Consider the following 27,013-nt stretch of genomic DNA (forward strand, 5'->3'; position numbering starts at 1 on the left):
TATGCTAGCTCAAATAGACATTTATTTTATGAGTGTTTTAACAGAATGCATTTGCTTGGATTTTAACAGCTGATTTGTTAAAAAAACAGAACACAAAGTTCATAGTCAGGGTGTGTGACCTTACAATCACAAGTGATGAACTCTGTTGTAAACAAATATTCTAAAGATTCATTTTGAAAATAATGAATTAACGTGGAGTATAATGTGGAGGTCATGAAGACATGTTCCAATAGGATATTTTTGGAAATGTCCTAATGTGTTAGAAATGAATACTTGTGGATTAGGATAAAATTTACAGTGACAGTATCAACCCATCACAAAAAAGCTCTTAGTGCCCACTTTGGTAGCCCGTACACTAAAACTGTCACGATACAGAGAAAGTAAGGATGGCTCTTACAAACAGTAGACATGCAAAGTCATAAAGCAATTTGAATTCTTTTAAAGAACCTAGATAAATAATATAACCATATGTTGTACTGATTGTCTTGACTTGACCTTGAACCAAAAAAAAAACTGTATGCATGAGGACAACTGGAGAAATCTGACAATGGATTGTGTATTAGATATTACAGAATTATTACCGCTCTTAGGTATCATACTAGTATTGTGGTCATGAAGGTGAACATCATTCTTCTTAGAAAACACATGCTTAAGTATTTAGGGGTGTCCCAACTAACTTTCAGATGGTTCACAAAAAAAACAGTGTTTATTGTGTGTGTGTGTGTCAACATATATACAGAAAACCTAAAAATGTTAACTGTTGAATCTGGGTAAAGGTTCATGAGTGTTCAACATTTCTATGGATTTGAAATTTTTCAAATCAAGAAGGTGGGTAAAATCACGAGGTTTTTGTTGTTCCACGAAATGGAGAGTTAAAAGCAGTATTTCTAAATTGACACATTACTTAATATACTATGATCTTAGATTTGTTCAACTGGGTTAACAAATGTTTACATCTATTTCATCTTCATGCCTACAAGTTTATACATTTATACTGGGGACACATCTCAAACTGGAAAATTAATAAGTGGCAAAATAAGCACAGTAATTGGAGACACAGAGTTGAAAACAGTTGCTGCTGGGGAGCAAGAACTCCAGGGGGTTGGGGGAGCGGGCTGTGTAGCAGGAGAGGAGAGAGAATGGCTGTTTTTCGGTACAACCTCGTACAACCACTTAATTCCTCAAATTATATGTATGTGTAACGATATTTTTAAAGATGCAATTAAAAGGACTGTTTTACTTTGTACCCTTGCTCTCACTGATCTCTCTGTTTCCTCTTACTTCATACTGTTTTAATGCTTTACTTAACATTACAAGAAGAAACAAAATGAGGCTATCCAGGAACAGTGCAAGCCTATTAACTATATGTAGCTTTGCTGCTCCCCAGGCGCAAGTCCACTACTGACAAGAATTGTCACTTTCTTTTCCTCACGTAGGTATAATCTCAGAGGAAAAACAGATCCCAAATTGTAAAATGTTATGCTCTATTTAGATATGGAAAAAATTAGTAGCCTTAAATATGGCACCTAAAAGAGAAAAGCACACACACGTTATTCTACTAAATATTCGAAACTCTCATTTTAGTGTCTGAAATGGTAAAATTATGATTGTATAGGGGACAAAACGTTTATGTGAAAGTTTGTAGTTAGCTAAAATGTGACCAATTATTTAATGGGATGCTGCTGCAAATGGCAAAAATTTAAATCTACGTTCAGAGTAACAAGTTTGTAAGTTCTCTTTCAAAGAACAGAAAAGCCAGTAATTAATAAAGACAAGTGTTCAGATTTATTTGGAAATTCACAGTTTCTAATGGCACTACAGCTCCGTAGTTACATACTGAAAGTCGTCTTTCCACAACATTGGATGCTGCACACAGATGGTGTAACTTCCCGCTCAACCTCTGCTCTCATCTGGACCTCTTTTCAATGGGTTTCTATACAATCAGGCCCTCTTGCTCTCAATGGCTAATTGTACAGACTGGAAAAAAAATTAATCATCTAAAACATACTGTTAACTGAAAGCAGCAACTTAAACAAACAGAAAAGGCTTTAAATAAATCACATTACAAACAATACCTCCAGAAAGGTATTAGACAAGTTTAAAAACAATTACTAAAAGTGCTCAATAAGTTATAACGTAAATCTTATAATACAAAATGGTCAATTCTCTCCCTTTCAAAAAGAAACTTTCCACTTTCACTCATTACTGTACAAAGACATACTAAGAAATCATTTTATTCAAACATAGTTGCTGCCAATTATTTTAAAAGAAAAAAAGACAAAATGAGACAGAAACATTGACATCACACATGTACACCTTTGCACATGTGTAGCCAACACAAAGCAAACATTGAGGAATAATAATCCCTTTAGACTTGACCAGTTAGACAAGGCCTGACAAACTCACTAGCTGGTTCTATGCATATGTACGTAGGCAGTGATTATATCATATGAGACCCAGACCACCGTGACAAACCCTCAAATTTTTCATAGTAACAGAAAACAATTATCTAAAATCTGGAGGATTAGCACTTATTATGAATGTCTGAAATGTAATGTAGCTAAAGAAAACCTTTACTAGTGATTAAATGTGTCTAAAAGGTGAATTTATCAAAAATTTATTTGTAAATACCAGTCACTTGCAAGAAAAGATCCTGTAGTTCTTTTCTCATTGAGTTAGTAACTAAAGAAAACTAGAGTGAATAAGTTATATGAAAATAACATTAATAGTGTCACCACTTACCTAAAAGAATAGATTTTAAAATTCCAGCAAGTGTTTGTTTCAAGTGAGTTTGCTAAACAGAGGTCTGGTGGGCAAGTCTTTAGGACCCTTACATTGTCTGACCCACATTACTGAACATCAGGCACAGATCACCTTAAAGCCTTGTAGTGTTTGCAGCTTCAAAAACTCACAAAGTTTATAAAAGAAATCAAATGACAGAAAAAGTTCCCCCTCCTCTTCCAGTGGCATTATAAATAGACAAAAGGCACATAAATATGGGAAGGTGCGAGAAACAGGAACAAAGCTAAAGGAAGAGGTTTAGCCTTTCATTCCTATCCCACCCCAGGAACCGGGCTTCCAAATTACTTTTGTCCCAGTGATTAATCTGTGAAAAACATCTTTATAAAATGTCTACCATTGGCCTCGTAGGAAGTGATCAGCCTTGTAAAACTGCAGCTTATTAACCAAGATTGACACAATCCCACCTACTTTTTAAAAAGGCAGGAACCATAATTTCTGAATACTTTTTCCATTAATATTTTCTCCCTCCCCCAAACCCTTCAAATACCACAGACTGTTCTTCAGAGAACAACATAAAAGTCCCCGGTACGAAAAGGTTGATTAATTTCAGATATGTCCCGATACCGCTGTAACACCAAATGTTCCCACGGTGATCTCTTTGTTTCCTTTGATTATGTCATGCAGGCTCGGCAATGATCCTGACTTAGTCTGTATTAGAGTTTTTATCAATTTCCCTTGGTCTTGGACTTTAGATCGCCGTCGTTTTAAAGCCCTCTTCTCAGTTTTTGTCTTTTGAGACTGTCCATTGCACAGACTTGTGCAAGCTGAAATGCCACAAAAATAAGACTCTTCTGACTGTGATGAAGTTTCTGAGCTTCCTTCCGATGGAGGACCCTTATAGGAAGAGTGATAAACCTCTCCCATATTAGAAAAGTCTCTCTGGTTCGTAAAGGGCTTCCTTCCTCTTATGTCTCCATTGGCGATGGGGTGCAATCGATCTGCTGGCTTTATGGTCTCAATTTTTTCAGTTTTGTACTTGCAGCGTTTCTTCTATCACACAAGTAAAAGAAAGGGTGGAAATTAGACCTCCGGTAGTTACTTAAGCAAACATCTAGAGAGCTGAGCTAATGGAGGAAAGTGCCACCTCCTGGCGACAAGTTACACAGTATTAGGAACAGCATAACACACTGCTATGTTCTGTGTAGACACCATCATTACCCTCCGATTTTGTAAACACTACTCAATCAAAACGCTTTACTTATCTGCCACCTCTGAACACAGATTTAAGCGTGATAACTAACATCTGAATACCTATCATGTGCCAGATACTACACTAGTTCCTTTCATGTGTATCTTACTTGCTAACTCTGAAAGGTGAGTATTTTATCCCTGGTTACTAAATGAGAAAGCCAAGGTTCACAGGTTTGGTTCCCTGCGCAAGTTACAATGTAGCGAAGTGGCCAAGTTGGGATTGAATCCTGGGCTACCTGACTCTAAAGCCCAAGTTCTTTCACCGAGAGACAATTACCTTTAATCAAAATGAGCACAACTTACTCTGAGAGGCAAAATGGAAAAGGCACAGACTTTGTAATCAGAAAAACCTAAGTACATTCTGCCCTTTGCCACCTATTTAATGGGTCATTTAAAGAAGACACAAACTCTCTGAGTTTCCGTTTTCTCACTTAAAAAATGGGGATAACATCCTCTTCAGGTTGTTGTGAAGATCACAGAAATAGTGCACACACTGTGCCTGACATGCACTGATGATAAATAATGACTATCAGCCAGGGATCAGCAAGCTGCTTCTGTAAAGGGTCAGACAGTAAATATTTTAGGCTTCACAGGCCACATACTGCCTCTCTTGTATATTCTTTTTTATTTTACAACTCTTTAAAAATGGCCCATACAAAACAGGCCATACAAAATGGCCTGTTTAAAAACAGGCCCATACAAAAGAGGTCTGTGGCCTCTTTTTCATAGTTTGCTGACTCCTGTAAACATTTACTTACATCATTACCATGACTGAAAATAAACAGTAAGTTTAAGGATCGCCTGAAGGTTTTATTAAACCTTTCAACCTATTTCTTCATGTACTACCACATAACACACCAATACACTTAAAAAGAAACAAAATATTACCTTTTTTTCTGGAGAGAACTTGAGGGGTTCTACGATGTACAAATCATTTGGGTCTACTATAAAGTAAGAAAAAATAAAAAGCAGATGTAAAATGTAAAGTAGATTATGCTATGATTAAACACTACAAAATATCATATTATCCCTTAGTGATTATCTTCCTAATAGAACCAATGAATTTATATTTACACCAGGTTAACCATATATTTATACATTATTAAATTAGTAAGCCAAAGGCAGCAAGGTGGGAGATGGTGCTATTCTTATCTTGGGCTCGATTGGTCACCTTCAAATAACTTCCCTAAGTTTTTATCTAACAGGTGGCTACCAGCCAAAACAGCAAGGATCCTACTTTGGGCCCAGCCCTACCCTCTTACCTGATGAGAAATAACATTATGGGTTAGGTTAATACCAAATCTACAGATGGTATGAATATTTCCCTAAAAGACTAAACTCTACACTGTGTTGTAAACGTGGGTTAATAATGTGCAACCAGCTGTTGTGACCACGTCTGAAAGCCAGTTAGAGGAACATACACACAAACAGAGGTCGAAGAAATTTTTTCCAATTGTTTTTTACTACGATTTACTATGATCAAAGCTATGAACTCCAAAATCAAAAAACCACTTGAACATGCAATATAAATGACAAAGTAATAATGAATCAACACTTCTGGCACGGTGAGTAAATTAGAAATATTAGTTTTAGGTTTCTAAGATTGCATTACTTTAAATACATTCAAAACAGCCCTATGCCACCCCTATACTGACAAGGTAAATATAAAAGGGGAGCTATGAGACTTTAGTCCTATTCAATCCATTAAAAATAAAGGATTTATGGTCTTGACAGAGGCAAAAGTTTTTAAGTAGTAACTTCACTATAAAACTTCATACACTGGAAATTTACTAACAACATGATTCAATTAATTACAATTTTTTACATTATGTCCTAGAAATTTGTCAAGAAAGCCATCAAATACATAAAAATATCCAAACATTCCTTTAAATAGTCATTTCTATGAGATTACTAATCTCACTCAATGCTTTCAAAAAACATGAAATCTACTTCTGGGAATAGTGGTTAATATTATTCAGATCACCTTCTCCACTGAAAGCAACTAAATACAATGGTTTTTTTTTTTTTAATCACTAAAAACACTGAAGATCTGCCAAGATTAAGTAAGCAATCTCTAAGCCAAAACTGAAGGAAAAGTATGAATCCAGACAGTCAAGTGGAACACAGAAGTCATTTTTGTCCTGAGAGCATTTGTCAATTCAGGAATATGTGATGTTTAGTTCTGATTGTATCATAAGGGAATGGATCAAAAGTCAAACCTCAAGGCCCATCCAAAGTACTAGTCTAATAAGATACCCTCTCTCTCCACACAGTAAGCTGGGACTCCAGAGGTCTATATCCTCAGGGAAAGAATGAACCCATGCAGGGACTTACAGTCCAAATTCCCATCACCAGGTGGTCCAACAGACCTCAAGCCATGAATGTAAAGTATTTCTGAATGTAAAGCAAACACAAATATTCTCTGGAATAAGGACCTACATTCTAGCCCCTAAAATGATCTCTACAAAAAATTTTTCAAAGAGAAGGCCTAGCACACAAAGGTAACCAAAATAACCTACAAATGAACTATTTGAGTAAAACAATATTGCAGTATATAAAATCAATATAAAAACCTAGGGACTTCCAGTTTCCAGTTTGGCATGAAAAAAGCTTAAAAGTTGTCACTCTGTCCTAACAAGTGAAAAACTAAACAAACCGAAAATCAACTGTTCTTAGGTCAGAAAAATGAGGTCACAAGGCAAACTGCTGTCCCCAGACCTGGAGACAAGCAGGCAGACATTGTGAATCATTAGCTGGGCACAACCCTCTGCGGGAACCAGTGACTGGGTACGAAAACCTAAACTGTAACTGACAAACTGCTGGACACTGAGTGTGGACATGCTGTGAGTAAAAACTCCAAGGGGAACCCAGTCATAAGGGGGCCCCACACTTTGTTGAGTTTTACCTCCAGGAGATCCACCAGGCCCTCACCATTTTGAAATACTCCAGAGCATTCTGTTCTTCTTAACAAGGCCCACCTTTAGGAGAAAGTATTTTACCAGACTCTAACCTGCTGGGGATTTACTGGAGCCTAACCTGCGTGGGGGAAGGGGAAACCTGAGAGGCACTGGTGAAGTTCACAGTCAGGGACACAAGTCCACCAATGGACTGAGACCTAATCATAGGACAATAAACACTTTCTCTACCACCACACCTCACCACCACATTACTAAAGATCTGTTTACCGCAGTTCTTTTTACCGAATAAGTCATGTCCCCCCTTCAACAAAAAAATTACAAGGCATAAAAACAGGCAAAAAACACAGTTTGAAGAGATTAAACAAGCATTAGAACTAGAGTTAGATATGGCAGGAATGTTGGAATTATCAGACCAGGAATTTTTAAAAACTATGATTAATATGCTAAGGGCTTTAATGGAGAAAGCAGACAATATGCAAGAACAGATGGACAATGTTAGCAAAGAAATTCTAAAAAAGTACCAAAAAGAAATTCTAGAGACACCTTTGATAAGTTCATTAGTAGACTGGACAGAGCTGAGAAAGAATCACTAGGCTTGAGGATACGACAATACAAACTAAAAAGCAAAGAGAAAAAAGATGGGAAACCACAACAACCCAGAACAGAATGTCCAAAACCACAGAATGACTACAAAAAGTATAACATGTGTAATGAGAATACCAGAAGGAGAAGAAAGAGAGAAAGGAACAGAAGCAATATTTGAAGTAAAATAACTTAGAATTTCCCCAAATTAAAAGTCAGACACCAAAATACAAATCCAGGAAGCTCAGAGAACACCAAGCAGAATAAATGCCCCAAATGCTACACCTAAGCATATCATGTACAAACTTCAAAACATCAAAGATAAAGAGAAAATTTTGAAAAAAGCCAGAAGAAAAACATACCTTACCTATAGAAGAACAGAGATAAGAATTACATCTGACTTCTCCTCAGAAACCATGCAAGCAAGAAGAGAGTGGAGTGAAATATTTAAAGTGTTGTGAGGAAAAAAAAAAATCAAGAATCCTGTATCCTAAGAAATTATCCTTCAAAAGTGAAAGAGAAATAAAGACTTTGTCAGACAAGCAAAAATTGAGGGAATCTGTTACCAGTAGAACTGCCTTGCAAGAAATATTAAAAGAAGTTCTTCAGAAAGGAGGAAAATGATGTAGGTCAGAAACTCAGATCTACATAAAGAAAGGAAAATCATCAGAGAAGAAATAAGGTAAAATAAAAACTTTTATTTTTCTTATTCTTAAATGATCTAACAGATAACAGTTCATTCATAATAATAGCAACAATGTATTTGAGTATGCTTATGTACCTTATGCTTCTGTAGAAGTAAAAAGAATGACAGCAATGATACAAGAGATGGAAGGGAGGGATTAGAAATATTTTGTTATAAAATATCTGCACTAGCCATGCAGCAGTATAATGTCATTTGAAAGTAGACTTGGATTATGTTGGATTACTTGGATTAACGTATATTGCAAATTCTAGGGCAACCACTAAAAAAAAGTAAAAAAAAGAAGTATACATAGTATATGTTATAAAAGGAGAAAAATGGAATTGTATACAATTCTCAATTAAAACCACAAATGGCGAAAAAGTGTGGAAGACAAAAACAGAAACAAACAACAGGGTAACAAATAGAAAACAGTAACAAATGTGGTAGATATTAATCAACTGTATCAATAATCACTTTAAGCATCAATGCTCTAAATACACCAATATAAAGACAGAGATTCTACAAGTGGATCAATAAACAAGACTCAATTCACGTTGTTTACAAGAAACACACTTTAAATATAAATACATATAACAATTAAAAGGATAGGAATGAAGAAAGATGTACCATGCTAACACAAATAAAAAGAAAGCAGTAGTAGGTATACTAATTTCACAGAGCAGACTTCAGAGCAAGGAAATTTATCAGGGATAAAGAGAGGCATTTCATAATGATAAAGGGTCAATATTCCAAGAAGAGATAATAATCCTTAATGTGCATCTGCCTCACAACAAAGTGTCAAAATATACAAGGAAAAAATGATATAACTGCAAGAAGAAACACATGAATCTACTATAATAGCTGGGACTTTAATAGCCCTCTATTAGAAACGGACAGATCCAGCAAGTAGATTATCAGCAAGCACACAGCTAACCTCAACAGCACAAAATCTATTGTATTTCTACATATGAGCAAAAAACACACATGCACGTGTGCACACACACAAGATATCATTCAGAACAGCATCAAAAAATATTCTAGGAATAAAACTCTCAAAAGTTTGACTTTTTTGGAGTAAACAGAGATATGCTATGTCGGTCTCAAACTGATATGTAGAGTCAAAGTAATCTCTATAAAAACGCTAATACTTCTCTTTAATGAAACATTTAATAGATTACTCTAAATTTATTTACAAACATAAGGAGCCAATAATAGCCAGGAAACCTGAAACAACTGAAAGTATAAAAGTTTATACAGGAACCCCTACCTAACACCATATACAAAAACATCCATTCCAGGTAGATTAAGGACCTAAAAATAAAAGCCAAAGTAAACATTTAAAAGAAAATATAAGAGAATATCATCCATAAACTTGGAGTAAAAAATTCTGTTTAAACAAGAGATAAAAAGCACTAACCATACAGAAAAAAAAATTCATAGATTTGATTACATTAAAAGCTTCTTTTAAAAGACTAATTAAAATTAGTAATCAGGTAAATGCAAACTACAACTGCAATGAGGTTAACAAATACTTTAAAACTTGACATTTCTAAGTGTTTGTTGGCAAGAATGTAGAGTGGAAATTCTCACAGTACTGGAGGAAGCATACACTGATATGACCACTTTGGAAGCTGGTCATCATCCTACGACCCAGGAATTTTACATCTAGGTAGTATTCCTAGAGAAACACATGCAACTATTCCAGCGTACAAAGAAATGTTTACAGCAGTATAATTTGAAATAGCCCCAAACTGTAAGTAACCGTAGAATGGATAAATACAGTGGTATTTAGTCAATTGCTGAAATACTATACAATATTGAAAATGGAATGAAATTATGTATACGAATCTTACAAATAGAATGCCAAAAGAAAGAAGATAAAAAAGAATACATATGCTATGACTCTATTTATCAAAAGCTCGATACCAGGCAAGAATCAAATTATATTGTTGAGGAATCCAAACGGTGATGGTAAAACTATTAAGAAAATCAAGAATATGATTATTTCAAAAGTGAAGATAGTTACTTCTGGGAGGAGCAATACCAAGAGTGCCGTGCTGGCCTTGTTCAACCTCTTGATCTGGGTGTTAGTTACAAAGGTGTTCACTTTGTAATCACTTGACAAGTTGTACATTTTAGGTTTTATGTACTTTTTTGAATTTCACTTATATTTCACAATAAAAATGTGTTACAAAAAAAATAAAAATAATTTTGGCCCACCTGGCTGGTCAACCAAAGTGACAGAGTTGCAAATCAAAGTATAAATGTGAAGAGAGAGAGGGAGGACACTAAGAAAGCTTATAATGAATTAAATAATTTAAGTTATTACAACATAGATCATCTAAGTCCACCTATTACACAACCTCAAATGCTTAAGAGGTAGGAGATTATGTAATTTGCCAAATGTATTAATAGATATCAACTTTGTACAAAGTACTAACCTTTATATAAAGACATGAGGAATTACAACCAATGCCACAGAAATAAAAAGGATTATAAGAGACTACTATGAACAACTGTACTCCAACAAATTGGAAACCTAGAAGAAATAGATAAATTCCTAGAAACACAGACTTACCAAGACCAAATCATGAAGAAATAGAAAATATGAACAGACCAGTAACAGGGAGATTGAATCAGAAATCAAAAACCTCTCAACAAAGAAAAGTGCAGGACCAGATGGCTCCACCAGAGAATTCTACTAAACTCTTAAAGAAGAATTAATATTAATCTGCCTGAAATGCTTCCAAAAACTGGAACACTTCCAAGCTCATTCTAGGAAGCCAGCAGTATCCTGATACCAAAGCCAAAGGCACTACAAGAAAAAAAAACTACAGACCAAGATCCCTAATGAATACTGATTTAAACATGCTCAATAAATACTAGGGAACTGAATTCAACAGCACATTAAAAGGATTATACACCGTGATCAAGTGAAATTTATTCCTAGAATACAAGGATGGTTCAACATTCAAAAATCAATCAACGTAATATACCACATAAATAGAGTGAAGGACAAAAATCAAATGATCATCTCAATTGAAGCAGGAAAAGCATATGATGAGATTCAACATCCTTTCATTCTAAAAATACTCAATAAATTAGGAACAGAAAGGAACTACCTCAACATATTAAAGATCATTTATGAAAAGCCCACAGTTAACATAATACTCAATGGCGAAAGACTGAAAGCCTTTCCTCTGAGATCAGGAACAAGACAAGGATGTCCACTCTCATCACTTGTATTCAACATAGTACTGGAAGTCGTACCCAGAGCAATTAGGCAAGAAAAGGAAATAAAAGGCATCCAAATTGGAAGAAAGGAAGTAAAATTATCTCTGTTCTTAGATGACATGATCTTATACGTAGAAAACTCTAAAAATTCCGCAAAAAAACTGTTACAACTAATAAATGAATTCAGCAAAGTTGCAGGATAAAATATCAACATGCAAAAATCAGTTGCATTTCTACACAGTAACAATAAACAATCCAAAAAGGAAATTAAGAAAACAATTCCACTTGTAACAATATCAAAAAGAATACTTAGGAATAAGCCTGACTAACAAAGTGAAGGACTTGTACACTGAAAACGACAAAACATTGATGACAGAAATTAAAGAAGATACAAAGAAATGGAAAGACATCTCATGTTTATGACTATAAGACTTAATACTGTTAAGATGTCCATACTACCAAAAAGATCTACAGATTCAGTGTAATCTCTATCAAAATCCCAACAGTATTTTTTGCCAAAACAGAAAATCGCATCCTAAAGTTCATATCAAGTCTCAAGGGACCTCAAATAGGCAAAAGAATTTTGAAAAAGAAAAATAAAGTTAGAGAACTCACACTTCCTGATTTCAAAACACATTACAAACCTACAGTAATCAAAACAATGCGGTACTGGCATAAAGACAAACAGACAAATGGAATAGAAAAAAGAGTCCAGAAATAAACCCTCACACATATGGTCAAGTAATCTTCAACAAGGATGCCAAGGCCACTCAATGGGGAAAGCACACACTTTTCAACAAATCGTGCTGGGAAAACTGGATATCCACACGCAAAAGAATGAAGTTGGACCCTTATCTCATATCACATACAAAAATTAACTCAAAATGGAAAAACTAGCCTAAACCTAAGACCTAGAACTATAAAATTTCTGGAAGAAAACATAAGGGGAAAACTTCATGACAGTGGACTTGGCACTGATTTCTTGAATATGACACCTAAAGTACAGGCAACAAAGCAAAAATAGACAAACAGGACTACATCAAACTTAAACATTCAGTCCATCAAAGGACACAATCAACAGAGTAAAAAGGCAATTTATGAAATGGGAGAATATATTTGCAAATCATATATCTGATAAGGGGTTAATATCCAGAACATATAAAGAATTCCTACAATTAAACAACAAAAAAATCAAATAATCCAATTAAAAAATGGGAAAGGTATTTGAATAGACATTTCTCCAAAAATAATTTTAAAATGGGCAACAAGCACATGAAAAGATGCTCAACACTAATCATCAGAGAAATGCAAATCAAAATCACAATGAGCAATCACCTCATGCCCATTAGGATGGCTTCTATTAAAAAAACAAAACAACAAGTGTCGGTGAGGATGTGGAGAAAACTGGAACGACTGTGCACTGCTGTGAGATTGTAAAATGGTGCAACTACTATGGAAAACAGTATAAGAGTTTCTCAAAAAATAGAACTACCATATGATCCAGAAATCCTACTTCTGGTTATCTACTCAGAGGAACTGAAAGCAAGGTCTTGAAGAGATATTTGCACACTCATTTTCATAGCAGCACTATTCACAATAGCCAAGAGGTGAAGGCAACCCAATGTCCATCAACGGATGAATAAACAAAATACGGTATAAATGTACAACAGAATATTATTCAAACTTAAAAAGGAAAGAAATCTTGTCACATGCTACAACATGGATAAACCTTGAGGACATTATGCTAAGTGAAATAAGCCAGTCGCAGAAAGACAAATACTATATGATCCCACTTACATGAGGGAGTCAAATTCACAGAAACAGAAAATACAGTGGTGGTTATCAGGGGCTCGGGGGTGGGGATAAAAAGGGAGTTGTTTAACGGATATAAAGTTTTAGATTTACAAAATGAGAAGGTTCTGGAGATTTGTTTCACAACAATGTGAACATACTCAACATTACTGAACTGTACACTTAAAAATGATTAAGATGGTAAATTTTATGTCATATCTTTTACCACAATAAAAATAAACAAAATAAGACAGTCCCTTCTCATAGACCTTACAACTGAAAATAAGGCATGTACAGAATGGCTAAAATCAAAGCAGACTATAACAACTGCCATAAGAAGAGATTTAATTCAAACAGGAAAAGAAATAAATCAATTAACTAACAGGAGAATGAGAATTAAAGCCAGTTTTCTGCCTACTGTACTCAACTTTTTTTAATTGTAAAGATGAACATGACATAGTTGTTTAAAATAGAATTTTATTATCAGGTACAAAAGGCTACTCTATTTGGCCTTGAAGAGTCACATAAAGAGAAGAGAAGAGAAATAGTAAAATAGTCATGATTTCAACTAATTTAAGATGAGACTAGAAATGCTGAGAAGGAAAAAACATCTCTAACATACTTCCTAATTACATGACTAGAGCTCAAATAATTAATGCATAGACACCCACCAGAATGGCTAAAAGACCAAGGATACTAAGGTTAGTGAGGATTTGGAACAACTGGAACTCTCATACATAGCTGACGAGAGGGCAAATTCATACAATACTCTGGAAAACTTTGTGGCAGTATTTATTAAAGCTGAATATGATGACTGAGCAATCCCATTTCTAGGTATATACCCAACAGAAACGTACACGTGTTCACCAAAAGATATGTAATACCCGTAAACTGAAAATACTCCAAATGTAAATGAATACTGTGTAGTATATTTGTCTCATGGAATACTATACAGGAATGAAAATAAACAAACTACAACTATACTCAATGACATGGTGAATGTCATAATCAACAATTAGAAGTCAAAACTGTGGCCACCCTGGGAGGGAATGGCTAGTAACTAAAAGAGCACAAGGAAGTTTCTGGGATGTTGGCTAACGTTCTGCTTCGTAATCTGGGTGTTGGTCACACAGGTGTGTTCAGTTTGTGAAAATTCATGAAGTTTTTACATGTGGTAATTACACATTCTTGCATGTAATACTTCAATTAAAAATTTCACTTATAAAAAGACATAGTCAAAAGAAGAAACAGAGAGAGAGAGAGAAGCAGGAAGGAAGAAGAGATTTACTAATCTTAAGTAAACACACATGTTAATGGGTTCAGTCTGTAAAGCTCTGTGATAACAGTAAACCAGTAAAGCTCTGGGATGATTACTTGAATGATTTAATCAATTCGAACATGCTGCTCAGTTACTAAATCCTAAAGAAGGAGAAGCGAATGATTATTAAGAAAGCACTCCTAATTGAAATATATAATTAATTTGGTTATTTCAATATAGGAATGAAGATAAGTCTCTTAATAAGCACTAACTAAAGCACAACTTATAAAAGTACTAATATAGAAAAATACACATCCATTCATTTAAATTTCAGTATTCACTGAGTGTTAGACAATGGAATGCTATTAGAGACTCTGGGCTACAAAAAAGAAGCAGACCAGATTATTTTTCAGAAAGTGCCTCACAGTCCTAAACGAGAGACAAAAGGAGTCCTACCTGTACAGGAAGAGGAGGCAGATAAGCAGAGGATGCTATGGGAGCACATTCAGGTTTTCCATATCTGCTGAACTTTCTCAAACATCCCTTTCTAAAAAGAAATACTTCTAAACAGCAGCATGTGCAAACCAAGCTACCAATGGCTAATTAAACTAAGCCCTCCCCACCCATCCTCTGGGCTTTTAGGAATGAAGGTAGATACAAAGTATGAAAAGGACAAGGTGGCTCTGACACAGCACAAACACAAAAGTTACATATACCCATTATTCTGTTGCAGATTGTCTCAAACACAACATTGACATTATACTTATGCAAGAAATAAATTAGATTCACCTTTATATATACATATAACACATCCACAAATATCTACCTTCTTTTCCAGTTAACTGCAGAGACTTGGATCTGATGAGTGGGAATGAAGTTCTCCTTTTCAAATTCATATCATCATAGGAAGAGAAACACCTAACATATTAAGAAAATGCAACATTGGGCACAATAAGTAAACTACATATAATTATGGGGCTAAATCAAAGCTATTGAGAATTGTACATGCCACAGAGGACTAATCTCTAAGATAACACTCCAGTTTTTGTTAGTACATGTAAAAAAAAAAAAATTTAAGGCTCATTCTCCAAAACGTGCTATATTAAAATACCTATACCCCTCCCCCTTTGAATTCCACATTTTTCAAGCATCTTTCACAAGCAAAACATGTCAAAAGCTTTTATGCACTTACTATTAGTGTTTTCTCTATTACAGTCTGAGAACCTTCCAGGCATAGGACTGTCTCACTAGGTCCAATGATGTTTTTAACATTTTGGTTTCACGATAATCATATGGGGAAAGAAATTACCTCAGTATCCCTTTATTTGCTAAAATTTCTCAGAAATATAAAAGCATAGTAAAAAAAGAAAATTGTGAAATATAATGTTGATATTACCTTTTAGGGCTTGGATACTGGTTGCTTTTAGGAAGTTTTGAAATATAATCGCCATCAAATGGAGAGGTGTTACGACAACGCTGCATACAAAGCATCAGGCCCAAGACAACACAGAGAACCAAAGATATGACCAGATAGCTTTGTCGATCTGAAACCTGAGATGAGAAGAGAGTTTAATAAAAATTTAAAAATCGCACTAGGAAAAAACACAGTGGGATCTAAAATTTAAAGGACAAATCATTTTAAACATTTTTCTCAATGTGCTTCAAAATCATAAACGCAGGGGATGCTCTTTGAAAATGCACTCCTAAGGCAATATTTCACTTTTTCTTCTTTTTCCCCCAACTCTTTGACAATTTTCAAACCTATGAAAAAGTTTTAAAAATAGTACAATGAACAAATTTATGCCATTCACCGATTGTTAATATTTTGCTACTTTTGCTTTGTCTTTCCATCTGCAGTATCTCCTCCTGGGGGTGAAAGAAAAAAACTGTGCTCTTAGCTAGTCTTTCTCATCTTATAAAACTAAACCACCAAGCATCCAGTCACTTAAGCCAAAAAAAAAACCTGAGGATCATCCTTAATTCCTCATCCCACACATCCAATCTTTCAGCAAGGCCTGTCTTTCTACCTCTTAAATACATTCTGAAGTCAGTAACTTCATCCTGTTGTCCATCTCTAAAATCCTAGTCCAAGGCAAGGTTACCTCACCTAGGCTACTGCAACTGCCCCTAACTAGTTTCCTCCCCACATCTGCACTTGCTGTTCCCTAAGAGACAATTCTCCACAGAGCAACGAATGGGGAGTTTCCTAAAGAGCTGTCAATGAGCTGATCCATGTCACTTCTTTACTTAATACTTTCCAATGCTTGCAATGATTAGAATAAAATTCAAACTCCAAATGGCCTACAAAGGTCTATATGACCAGGGCCCTGCCAAAATCCTGAACTCATTCCTGACCCCTCTCTTCTCTCATTCACCCGCTCCAGCCACACCAACTTTCTTTCTGCCCTCAAACACATCACACTGTTTCTAATCATGGGTCTTGTGCCCTAGTTCTGCTAGTAACAAGTGTGGTGTAACCCCAGGCTCTATGTGGCTGCTAACTCCTTGTGAGCACTCAGTTCTAATGCCACCTCCTCAAACAAGCCTTCCAAGATCACTCTAGCTAAAGCAGCAATCCTTTCCACCACCACTCTACACACACACACATTTCTTTTTCTATCCCACTGTCCTTCATATATATTTACTATATGTACTCATTTGCTGTCTCCCCCAGGAGAGAGGGCCCTATGAGGCCAGATACTATTCACACTGCTGTATGCCCCAACCTCGAACTGTACAGCTCATGCCTCACATATTTGCTCAATACATACTTGTTAAATCAATGAAATTTTTGCTATGTTAAGCACGTTAATGAGCCTTTTTGAACTGAAAATGAAGTGTGCATGGCAACTATCAATGGTCTGCAAAAGGCCTAACAGAATTGCTTTATAGGTGTATTTTAGGTAAGACGAACTACCAAAGCCCTGCTTTCCAAAGATTATGGTAATTAATATATTCCCAAAACTTTATGTCACATTCTGCTGTTCTGAAAAAATTCTCCATAAATGACAGTTTTGTTTGGCTAAAGTTCTTAGATACCATGTTCTTAACAAGACTGCCTTAATAACCACCTCTACACAAGCACTGTGTCTGATAAAACCATCGGGAACACTTACCTCACGTTTGAGTTCTGCTACTGTTGTTGATAAGTTCGACACAAGTTGTGTCATGTTGGTCAGCTGTGCCTGGAGCAACTGGATGGCTTCAGTTTGCCGCTGATCCTATGATAAAGGAAGACCTAAGTATTATTTTTCTTTGTGTTTCACCTGTACATTAACTATTATAAATTCAATCTGGATAATCTAACAAATTCCTCAGAGAAAAAAATATATTACTAGGAAGATTTCATGAATGAATATCATAAACTTTGACCAGAAATTTTAAAAAAACAAAAGATACTTCAAAAGAATCTGAGACTGTCAACTCTCCCCGTCCCTGAAAATACCATGCAGAACACTGTCTAACAGAAGTTAGTAAACGTTCAAATTGATATGGGCTCTGTCTGTATAAACCAGCACATAACCAGCTACATGCAAAAGAGCCACTTAGTCAAATATGTGTTTTAAACCAAAACACTTGGCACAAAGACATGTTGAAAACTTTTTGAAGAATGTTTCTGGACATAAAGCAGGCTCAAGAAGGTTTTAAAGTTCTATTTTATAGTATATTAGGATGGAACTTAGGATATCACACTGTCAAAACCTACAACTGATCATCTAATCAATACTAGAATATCACCAATGAGAAGAAATTCACCAAAAACACCCATCTTCCCCAGCTCTGAATTTTAGAAACTTTTATAATCAACAAACATGTCTTGATTTAAAATATCATTAGCATGCATATTTTGGGGAGTTATGCATCGTACTCATATTTATGAACCTCTATAAGTAGACTGTACTGAAATTCAACTTATTAATGAATTTGGAGAGGAGGAAAAGAGGACAGGAAGAAGTCAAGGAAATCTAACTCTCATTTAGGACCCTATGTGAAATAGCTACATAACCATTTATTATTCTAGATATAGTTTTTTAAAATTTAGACTTAAGTTTTAAGTCTCAACTGTCTATGTGTGTGTGTATGTGGGGGAGTGGATGTATAAAATTGTAACAAAAAAAGTTTCACTTACTTCCCTTACTGTCATCCACTGTACCTTTTATCCTCATTTAGCTTTTTAAAATGCTGAATATGACTTATTAAATTGTTTCTTTTGATAACACATTTGACAAACACTCATAAAGCTTAGACAGTTATAAACATTTAAAGGACAAGCTATTTAAATTTAATAAATTATTATATTTATAAGTTGGTTAACACTTCTAATCAAGATTTATTTACAGTAGTGTTAATAATACACAAGATTATTTAAAAGTACTTTAAACAAGTATTTGAGACATAAGGTATAGAAGATACATATAAAGTAAAGAAAGTATAGAGGGGAAATCATTGTATTAAGATTAATGAAGAACTAAATAAATATTGTGTTCATGGGTCATATGACTTAATACTGTTAAGAGGTCAACTTTCCAAATTGATCTATAAATTCAACACAATCTCAATTAAGATCCTAATAAGTTTTTTTTTTTTTGTAAAACCCGACAAGTTGATTCTAAAATCCATATTAGCCAAACCCAGATTAGCCAAAACAATTTTGGAAAAGAACAAAGTTGGAGGATTCACACTGCCTGACTTCAAGGGTTCCTATAAAACTACAGTAATCACAACAGTGTGGTATTATCACAAAGACAGACAAATAGATAAACAGAACAGAAGAGAAGCCCAGCAACAGGCCCACACATACACACGGTCACTTGATTTTTATCAAAGTGCAAAGGAGGGGCCAGGCCACTGGCACAGTGGTGAACTTTGCACGTTGTGCTTCGGTGCCTGGGGTTTGCCAGTTCAGATCCCTGGTGCAGACCTACGCACTGCCTGTCAAGCCATGCTGTGGCAGGCGTCCCACATATAAAGTAGAGGAAGATGGGCACAGATGTTAGCTCAGGGTCAGTATTCCTCAGCAAAAAGAGGAGGACTGTCGGCAGACGTTAGCTCAGGGCTAATCGTTCTCAAAAAAAAAAAAGTGCAAAGGAAATTCAGTGGAGAAAAGAGTCTTTTCAACAAATTATGTTGGAACAAATGGATATTCATACGTTTCTCAACTCTCTCCCCCCCAAAATGAACTTTGATCTATACCTTGCAACACATAAAATTTAAAATAGATCATAAACTTAATGTAAAACTAAAGCTATAAAACTTCTAGAAGAAACAACATGAAAAAATCTTTCTAACTTTGGGTTAGGGCAAAAATTTTGTAGAGTGAAGAAAAAATGGATAAATTAGGCTCCAACAAATTAACTTCTGCTCTGAGAAAACAAGTAACAGACTGGGAGAAAATACTTGCAAAGCATCTCTGATAAGGGACTTATATTCAGAATATGTAAACAATTCTCAAACCTCAATAATAAAAAAAAAAACAGTCAGGGAGGAACTTTGCATGGACCCATGATTATAATGTGCTGTGAATTGAGTCAGATACAGCTAAACTATCCACAACCTGAGGCCTCCTCACCTCACCTCACCATCCCCTAGTTCCAGATAACCTTTTAGAAAACTGTAAAATTTCTTTATCGTGGTAATGGTCTATAAAAACTTATTAATAAACATCACACTTAATAGTGCAACACTGAAATTGTTCCCTTGAAATCAACAAGACAGGGGAATGGCCACGATTGCATCACTCTATAGGTCTAGGCAAGAGAGAAGAAAAAAATAAAAAGGTATAAGGATTAAGCAGAAAAAAGAGAGTTGCTCTTATTTGCCATTAGTAAGATTATCTACATAGAAAGCCACAGAAGATTTCAGAGTGTAACAAAGTTGCACAAAAGTCCACTGCACTTCTACACACATACACACACACACAAATCTAGAAATGCAATAGGGATAATGCTCAAGAAAATTTTCCTTACAGGACATGTTGATGCTAATAGCTTGGTAAGTTTCCAAACATGACATCACATAACAGCCTTGATAATTAGCTATCAGAGGAAAAAGTGAACCAACATTACTTATCCTTCTTACCAGCGAGATCCTACAAAATTCAATGGAAATTTATGTAAAAAGTAAATAAGGTATGAAGATGACCAACCTGCTCCTCTGCTATTCTTGAAGTATTCTGAAGTTTAACTATTGTTTTATTGAAAGCCTTTTGCATTTCTTCCATTTGTTTTCGGTACCTGTGGAGTAAGAATTGATTTAAATTAGCTTTAATTTCTTATTTATTAATTTATTACTGGAAATACACTTCTGATTTCAATATATGAGATAAATCCACTTTTCTGAAAATGGCTCTTATTGAGGCCCATGCAATACAGGAATACTTACAAAGGTAGACTAAAAAGGTCCCTCAAAGTTTTCGCTACCTCAACATCAACTCTACGCACCTCACTGCCATATAAGATTTATTAGTTACATATATGGTCAATTTATTTACTACAAAGGAGCCACGACTATACAACAGGAAAGGACAGCCTCTTCAATAAACGGTGTTGGGCAAACTCGACAGCCACACACAAAAGACTGAAACTGAGTCACTATCTTATACTATACACAAAAATTAACTCAAAATGGATTAAAGACTTGAATATAAGACCTGAAACCATAAAACGACTAGGAGAAAACATGGAGGGAAGCTCCTTGACAACAGTTTTGGAGACAGTTTTTTGGATTTGGCAACAAAAGCCAAAATAAACAAATGGGAGCACATCAAACTAAAAAGCTTCTGCACTGCAAAGGAAACCATGAAGAAAATGAAAACGCAACTTACTGAATGAGAGAAGATATTTGCAAATCATGTATCTAATAAGGGGTTAATATCCAAAATATATAAAGAACTCATACAACTCAATAGCAAAAAAACAATCTGATTAAAAAATGGGGAGAACGGGGACTGCCCTCGTGGCTTAGTGGTTAAAGTTCCATGTGCTCTGCTTCAGCAGCCAGGATTCATGGGTTTGGATCCCGGGTGTGGACCTACTCCACTCATCAGCTATGCGATGGAGGTATCCCTCATATAAAGTGGAGAAAGACTGGCACAGATGTTATCTTAGGGCTAATCTTCCTCAAGCAAAAAAAGAGGAAGACTGGCAGTGGATGTTAACTCAGGGCAAATCTTCCTCACCAAAAAAAAGCAATGATAATGGGCAGAGGATCTGAATAGATATATTTCCAAAGAAAACATACAGATGGCTAACAGGTACATGAAAAGGTATTCAATATCACTAATCATCATCAGGGAAAAGCAGATCAAAACAACGAGTTATCAGCTCACACCTGTTAAAATGGCTATTATAAAACAGACAAGAAATAACACGTGGGCAAGGATGTGGACAAAGGCAACCCTTGTGCACTGTTCGTGGGAGTGTAAATTGGTGCAGCCACTATGGAAGACAGTATGGAAGTTCCTCAAAAAATTAAAAATAGAACTATCATATGATCCAGGAATTCTACTTCTGAGCATTTATCTGAAGAAAACGAAAAGACTAACTTAAAAAGATATACACAACCCTCATGTTCACTGCAGCATTATTTACAACAGCCAAGATTTCAAAGCAACCTAAGTGTCCACTGATGGATGAATAGATAAAGAAAATATGGTGTGTATATATATATAATGGACTATTATTCAGCTATAAAAGAAAAAAAAAATCATGCCGTTTGCAACAGCCATGGGTAGACCCTGAGGGCATTATTAAGTGAAATAAGTCAAAGAGAAAGACAAATACCTTCTGATCTCACTTATATGTGGAATCTTTAAAAAATAAAAAAACAAAAAAACCCCCCAAACTCATCAATACAGAGAAGAGACTGGTGGTTGCCAGAGGCAGGGGGTGGGCAGTGGATGAAATGGGTGCAGGTCAAAAGGTACAAATTTCCAGATATAAAATGAGTAAGCCATGGCGATGTAATGTAATAGCATGTTGACTACAGTTATAATACTGTATTATATATTTGTTTGCTAAGAGAGATCTTAAAAGTTCTCATCACAAAGAAAAAATTTGTGGTGATGGATGTCAACTAGACTTCCTGTGGTGACCATTCTGCTACATTCGATAGAAACATCGAATCATTATGTTGTACACCTGAAACTAATATATGTCGATTATACCTCAATTAAAAAGAAAAAGATTAGTGATTTCTGTGGTTCCTTTATGGGGATGGATAGGGGTGCAGGTGGGGAGGCAAGAGCAGGTATGAGGTAGCTAAGTGGGCATGCACAAACACACACACACACACACACACACACAATTTGCCAATAAAGTTATGTGTTGATTAGGAAGAAACCCCCTTTAGGATATAATGACTACCTTTGTGACAACTCATTATTAGCACTTCAATTTAAGAGGAGTAGGAAAAGGTAGTGTTTCAGAAACTCTGGACAGAAACTTAGTACCTAGGTGGTTACAAAATCTTGAAGGAGAAGCCCTAAGGACATTGGACGCTTAAGGGATAAAAAAAGAGTTAGGTTTAAAAAATGGAGAACTGTGCCTGGGGTCTTAATCACTTTACAAGCACACTGGCACTGCCTCTGGCACTTACGAGCACAAGAGCATAAATTATTACAACTAGAACTAGGATTCCAGGATTTGTTTGAAAGAGTGCAAATGTTCTCTAATTATCCAGTTCAGTCTACTCTACTCTTCACTTATTTAAACTCTTAAAATGATATCTTGGCAAGTTCCACCAAGAGCTTTAAGATCTACAGACTATAATTTTTCCCATGAGCTCTCTGGGAATCAAGCAGAAAAAGTGGCTAAAGTTAAACAAGAGAAGAAAAGGAGAAGCTGATTACAGATAATTCAAACATTATAAGCCTAATAATAAAAGTGTTACATCCCTTAGTACTTTTAAAAAAGAAAAACAATTCTTTAAGTCACTGATTGACATCCAAGTAGCTTACTTTCTCTCTCCAGCTAAAATAGCACTTACTACTATTATATCATGAGAGAATTAAATCCTCTCCTCCTCTAGTCACAGATCATATGCTGCTACTTAACTCACTATGCAAAGTAGATTGTGCTAATTCATAATACACCTTACCTTTGGCTAAGCTCCTCCAGATAGCGACCACTGAGAGACATATTAACTTCTAAGGCTTTAATACGATTATTAAGTCTCATAAATACTGACTCCTTTTGATTTGATCCATGTACAAGATTTCCATTAGCATACCCTAGATCTGTAGAATTCTGTAATTCAGCATAAAAATCTGTAGCTGTCCTCTGTAACCCTCTTAAAAGGGCATCTTCTGGAGACTGTTCTTCCTCTTTTACTTCAGGTACTGAAGAAGAATCTACAACAGGAGTCAAAATTTGCTTTGGTGTGTCAGCTACGCTCATTTTGGCTTCTCCATCTTCACTGTCTGGCACAATGGCTGTGTTTACAGGTGGCACTATTGTTTCAGTTAGCTTTGTGATAATTTGCATGGAGTTTAAGTCTTCTTTTACAATATTATCCATTACTTCATTAAGTTTATTTGTTTCATAGATCACAGTTGGCTTCTCTACAGAACTAAAACTCTCAGACTTCTTTTCTGTTTCATTATCAACTTCAACAGAACTCTCTTGGGTAATCACTTGTGATGGTGTATGTCCTGCCTCATATTTAATAGGCTCAGATAATTCTGTTTTAGATAATGAATTGATTTCCGGAGTAACATCCAAGAGAACAGACTGAGAAAGAGTTTGAGGATGGCTTGGTTCAAGTTCAATTGCATCTACTGTGTGATTAATCAAATCACCTTGGTGCATATCACTTAAGTCACCCAGAACAGTAGTTTCAGTTTCCTTTTCCTTACTTTTACCATCCAATTCTCCACTCGGAGGTTGCAATACTGAAACGTCTACTGATTCTGCAGGCAGTAATAATGGTGGTTGAGCTGACACAAGATAATCTTTTTCTTTACTCACATCAGTTCTGCTGCGTTGCCGATAAAGAGCAATTCTGACTGAACACCATTTATATATGTATTCCGCAAAACTAGAAATACAACAAATTGTGGTCAATTCACTGCAAAATATTTGCGTCTCTGACTCAAACCAGGGTGATGATTCATCCTCCTGTTCACCGCTACCCAAAAGGGTCACTGTAGATGGACTGGCCTCCTCTTCTTCTTCTTGCACTAGTTGTACAATAGGACTCTCTTTGGGAGTATCTGGTGATGATGGCTCTGTGTCATGTACATGTCCTTCAGTGGTTACAAACCTAGAAATACATACGATAATTACAAATCACTTTAATTAGAACTCTAAAGCTAAAATTATGTTTATGGAAAATAAATGTATCATACACAAAAAAGGCAGGAAATATAGAAGAAACTCAATTTTTTTTGCATGAATTTTTCCCCTTCAAATCATTTTCATTATAAAAACAAATATTCAAAAATGGTAACAGAAAGACCATTTATCAAGTGACCAGCCAGGTGACTCAAATGATCATATTTACCAAATCAACCTTGCTTTTCTTTAATCTCTGTTTAAGAACCATTTGTATGTGAATACTTCTACTTACTGAATGTATCGTGTACCTTTCCTCCCACAAATAGTCACTAAATCTTTTTCAAGCCTCATCACCCATTACATAGAAATTGAGCAACCCAAGGACTATAAAGTCTCAGAGCTAGAACTAGAATCTGGGATTCTTAATACTTATGGACTTTGTGCTTGAATATGCAGCTAGATTGATCAAAGATAATTTTTCTGTGGATGATTGAGGAATTCCAACGTGGCATTACACACTACACACACTACACACACACACACTCACACACACACACTCACGATTATCTGCTTTAGGGAGAAGAAACATATCCCTCCACCCCAAAATAATCTTAATATCATCTGGGCTAGTTTTTCATTATTTAAAGCCAAATACTTAACCACTTTAGTGAAGATCTTGACTAATAAACTTACAGTGCCACTAACTCAATCCCATCTTTGGGCTCCAGAGTATGTGTGTAGGGTACGGAAGAGTGGGGAATAGAGCTAGTGGGAATAGTGCTGTAATTATGTCTGTGGTTCCCTCCAAGAGAAAGAAAATGAATTTCTGGGTGTGGCCCTTACAGCACAAAAGGTACAACCTGGAAAAATAATTTGAAAACTAAAAAGAAACATCTTCATATAAAAATTTTCCTACTCTGAAAAATTACTAAGAATGCCAGGAAATGTCTTCAAATAAAGACTAATATCACAATAGCAAAGGTAGGAATAAACTAGACAATATCCAAAAGCTGGACTTTCATTTTGTTGACAGGAATAGTAAATAGACCAAACTAAAACATAATTAGGCTACGTTTCTCCAAAGACAATACAGATATATACACAAGATCTCTAATAACATTTCTTACATACTCAGGTGGTATGTAAGGTGGTATGTAAGAAAGGTGCTTATTATCTACTAGATAACTATGACAGTAGAAGGAACAATGTCTGAAGAAGGGGAGGGAGAAAAACTAAATTGAACTAATTTGGTAAAAATTAAGTTATGTAACATCTATGTACAACCTAATTGGAGCCATACTTAAAAAAAAACACATCAAACTTGGGAAAAGAAAGTCAGTCATCTTTTCCTAACTTCATCAGTGACACTCTACCATGGATTCTTTTATTTTCATTTATTTTCTTTAAAGGATTGCCATATAATCATCAAAAAGAATTTAAGACAAACATACATGAAGAAACATTAAGTAAAAACATAAACAATTATGTAAAAGTATCTACTAAAAACCAAACTCTAACATAGAAAAGTAAAAACTGCTACATTAGCCTGATGTGTTATCTTTCAACAAATATTCATACATACATATATATATATATATATATATGTGCTGTGTATATGTATGTATGTGTGTGTGTGTGTATATATATATATGTAAAATTAGTTTCATTTAGTTTTGAAAAGTAAGACATACTATGTGTTAACTGAGGAAGCATCCAAAACCGGGACTAGCAATCACAGCTCCACATAATCAAAAACACCAAGAATGACTCTCCCAACTAGATTTCTTAGGACCTTCTAAGAATGACACATAATGCTACATAATCTCTCTAACCACCCAATAAATGCCTTTAGACACTTTCAGGATTAACATCAGAGAAAACAAATTTGTCACTGTGCCCATCAAAGCACAAAAAGCTCATTTTTCAATTAGTATGGTACTTACGAATTACAGCTCAAAGATGTACTCCACATTGCAGATTTCAGTACATATTACCTTGCACTAACTGTGTCATGTTCAAATATCTTATCCTCTTGAATAGAGCACCTCTGAGAGAAGGGCTTTCAAAGTTTTACAGGGCTATATCTAATGAAACATACACAAACTAAATTTACAATAACTACACCCAATTACCCAAATCATTATGAGCTTATCTATTATAAATTAGAAGTAGAGGTGCCAAAAAAACCTTACATCATCTCTGGTAAAGAACAAAAGATGAGGATATTTTAGACACTACCTACCATACACACATCCCTGCCCAAAGTGCCCCGCTGCAA

At 35.3% G+C, this 27,013-nt stretch overlaps 1 protein-coding gene across 3 annotated transcripts in view; it reads right to left on the bottom strand.

The window, feature by feature from the left end:
• Positions 1-1,762: 1,762 nt before the first annotated feature.
• The window catches only part of SUCO (SUN domain containing ossification factor), an 85,031-nt gene continuing 59,780 nt past the window's right edge, over positions 1,763-27,013 (bottom strand). For 2 of the 3 annotated variants that reach the window (XM_070496983.1, XM_014852875.3), the window contains 7 exons: positions 23,558-24,721; positions 20,607-20,694; positions 17,578-17,682; positions 15,858-16,012; positions 15,288-15,379; positions 4,882-4,937; positions 1,763-3,792 (listed from right to left, as the gene is read on the bottom strand). In XM_070496983.1, the coding sequence (XP_070353084.1) occupies positions 3,349-3,792; positions 4,882-4,937; positions 15,288-15,379; positions 15,858-16,012; positions 17,578-17,682; positions 20,607-20,694; positions 23,558-24,721 (2,104 nt within the window). In that variant the 3' untranslated portion in view covers positions 1,763-3,348. Of the gene's footprint in view, positions 3,793-4,881; positions 4,938-14,917; positions 15,009-15,287; positions 15,380-15,857; positions 16,013-17,577; positions 17,683-20,606; positions 20,695-23,557; positions 24,722-27,013 lie in introns of all 3 variants that reach the window. The other variant, XR_011498043.1, reaches the window with a different exon arrangement.

The sequence above is a fragment of the Equus asinus genome, chromosome 25 (assembly GCF_041296235.1).
Source record: "Equus asinus isolate D_3611 breed Donkey chromosome 25, EquAss-T2T_v2, whole genome shotgun sequence".
Taxonomy (NCBI): domain Eukaryota; kingdom Metazoa; phylum Chordata; class Mammalia; order Perissodactyla; family Equidae; genus Equus; species Equus asinus.